Source organism: Hordeum vulgare, chromosome 2H (assembly GCF_904849725.1).
Source record: "Hordeum vulgare subsp. vulgare chromosome 2H, MorexV3_pseudomolecules_assembly, whole genome shotgun sequence".
Taxonomy (NCBI): Eukaryota; Viridiplantae; Streptophyta; class Magnoliopsida; order Poales; family Poaceae; genus Hordeum; species Hordeum vulgare.
In genome coordinates, this window is record NC_058519.1 from 655,759,387 (window position 1) to 655,762,347 (window position 2,961).

Sequence of the window (2,961 nt, forward strand, 5' to 3'; positions counted from 1 at the left end):
TTTGGAGATTGAAAGTTAAGTTTTCATTTTCAGCTACTATCAGCAGAATCCGTGAGCTTTTTGGAGTAGTACACTATACACGGTACGAGGCAGTTGCTGCTGCGTTGTTTCACTATCGGTTCAAAAGGCACAGAGACCAGGTCAAATTCAGTTCCAACTTTTTGCTTGTCTTTGGGCGCGCGAAATTGAGGCCAGTTGGACCAAGCAAGATTGGAATGCAACATTTGGAACAGGTCTAGCGGAGTAACAAAAAGGCACCGATCAGGTCAAATTCAGTTCCAACTTTTTTTGTATTTTTCTCTAAAAAAAACTAATTTTATCTTTGGGCGAGATGGATGCCAATTGGACGACCAAGATTGGAATGCAGCACTTGGAACAGGTTAAAGGCAAATTTCTCACTCTTTTATTTACTGTTGCCTGCTGAAGCGCCTACCAGCATGTCTGAACAACCAGCCAGCGACACCGAGATCAGGCTAGCTCTACCTAAAACCCACTGGCGGTGGCGGGCGCTTAGTCGCCTACTCGTCGTCGTCTCCGCCGCCGCCGAAGAGCGCAGACCGGTAGTAGAGGAGGGCGAGGATGAGGGCCAGCATGAGCGCCAGGCCGATGGGAGATCCCCCGACGTGGTGCACGGTGTCGGGCGAGCCGCCGAACGCGAGCATGTGAGGGCCACGGTCGGAGGAGAGGAGGCTGATGATGATGAGGAGCCCCACAGGGAGGAGGAGCAGGCCCACGGGGCCGAGCAGCTCGGCGATGGTATCGGTGAATGCCTCGCCGCCGTCACCCTGCAGGAAAAGCGGCCATGCAATCAGCAGCCCCAACACTACCGCCACCAGCAGCCCGTGCGGGGCCGCGCGCGGGCCAGCGTAGTACTGCTCCTCCGCCATTGACATCGCCTTGGTCTCGTGGATGCTTGGTGACAATTGTGCGAGGCGTGGTAATGGCTGTCGGCTATGGCCTGCGAGTACTCAAGCCTTTAGAGATGAGATGGGCGTGTGATGTAATGGGGAAGGGGCGCGTCACATGAAGGAAAACTGTGGGATGGTGGCAACGCAATACCACCGAAAGTGGGCCCAACGAAAGTTCCAGGAAAGTTCAGAAACTTTTTGCAGAACTTGTAGGCTGCTACACTATTTGCGCACTAGTCCCGCTTCGATACACCCCTCATAAATAGTATAAAGGGCGATATAGACGTTTCACTAGCTACATTCACTTTGGTATATACTAGCAAAAGGACCCGTGCGTTGCAATGGAAGAAAAAACAATTATAATATCCAATGATACTGATTATATTATGTCCTTAAAATTTTATGACATTTCTTGAAATGCATGAACATTTTTTGAATTAGCAAACATTTTTTTCAATTGCACTCAAAAAATAACACACAAACTTTTTTTCAAAATCCTGGACTTTTATTGTTTTCACCACCATTGTTTTCAAAATTATGAACATTTTTCTGAATATGCGAATATTTTTACAAAAATCCTGAGCATTTTTTAAATTCACAAACATTTTATATTTTCTTCAAATTTTTATTTCAAAATTCCCAGTTTTACAAATTGCAAAAGTTTTTCAAAGTTCTAAATTATTTAAACTAAAAAATGGAACAGAAAAATGAAAATAAAAAATGAGACTAAAAACAGAGGCACGAACTGTTTTTAAGATTTTTACACGGACTTTTGTTTAAAATCGTTGACTTTTTTATTTTATGGACATTTTCTCAAAGTTTAAACATTTTTTATATGCAAACATTTTTTAAAACTCCTGAGTATTTTTGAATTCTAAAAAAATATGTTTTTTTAAATATTTTATTTTGAAATTCTCAGTTTCTTAAAATTGAGAAAAGTTGTTTGAAGTTCTAAATTATTTAAAGTAGAAAAACAAAATGTAACTGAAAATAAAAATAAAAATAAACTAAACTAAAAAATAAGACGCCCACGCATGGGCCGGCCCAAACAGGTGTGCTGCATCTTTTTCCAACGCCCAGACCGTAATATAGGAATTGCCTACATGGGCCGGCCCAGTCCAGATATTTTCCTGTTTGAAACCTTTTTTATGATTTATAGGTGGCATTGGTGGGTAATTTTAGTCAACTTTAAGGGTAATTTGGATGACGTACGATATAAGCACTATTTGCTTTATTATGGCTAGATATGATGGGTCACGCATACGCTATTGCTGAGCGGGCCGGCCCATTCAGGAAAATACCACCAAAGTGGGCCCAATGAAAGTTCCAGGAAAGTTCAGAAACTTTTTGGTGAACTTGTAGGCTGCTACAGTATTTACACACTAGTCCCGCTTCGATACACCCCCTCATAAATAGTTAAATAGTATAAAGGGCAATATAGACCTTTCACTAGCTGTATTCACTTTGGTATATATACGATGGGTCACGCATACGCTATTGCTGAACGGGCCGGCCTAAATGTCAGCAAAAACTAAGTGTCTTTAAGGGGAGTTGATCTCCAGACCTCTTGTTAGTTCGCGGCCTTTCTCACCAATTAAGCTAACAACTATTGGTGGCTAAATCGAATCTATACTCATAAAATACTAAGTAAATCGAAAGATACATTTTTTCCAAAACCTTTGACATTTGCTAAAAAAGATTTTTTACACATTTCAAGAAAGAATGCGAATAATCTTTGAAAATCGTGAACAAAGTGTGAAATTGAAAAGACCTTTTAGAACATGAACATTTTTTGTGAAGTGAAAAAAATGAAAAAAGTGTATACAGCTTTGAAATTCTTAAAAATTCTTAATTTTTCATATACGATGAATATTTCTTAATATACAATAAAGTTTCCGTAATATACATTAAACAATATTTTAATACACATTGAACATTTAGGTAATATATGCGGAGCAATATTTAAATACACATTGAACATTTTTTTCATATACGCTGAACAATATTTAAATACACACTGAACACTTTTGTGACAAACGCTACGCTGAACATT

At 39.9% G+C, this 2,961-nt stretch overlaps 1 protein-coding gene across 1 annotated transcript; it reads right to left on the minus strand.

Moving 5' to 3' along the window:
• Positions 1–380: 380 nt before the first annotated feature.
• LOC123431277 lies at positions 381–1,033 on the minus strand. Its single transcript, XM_045115096.1, has one exon. The coding sequence runs from the start codon at positions 891–893 to the stop codon at positions 519–521; it is 375 nt and encodes a 124-aa protein (XP_044971031.1). The 5' UTR covers positions 894–1,033; the 3' UTR covers positions 381–518.
• Positions 1,034–2,961: the final 1,928 nt, after the last annotated feature.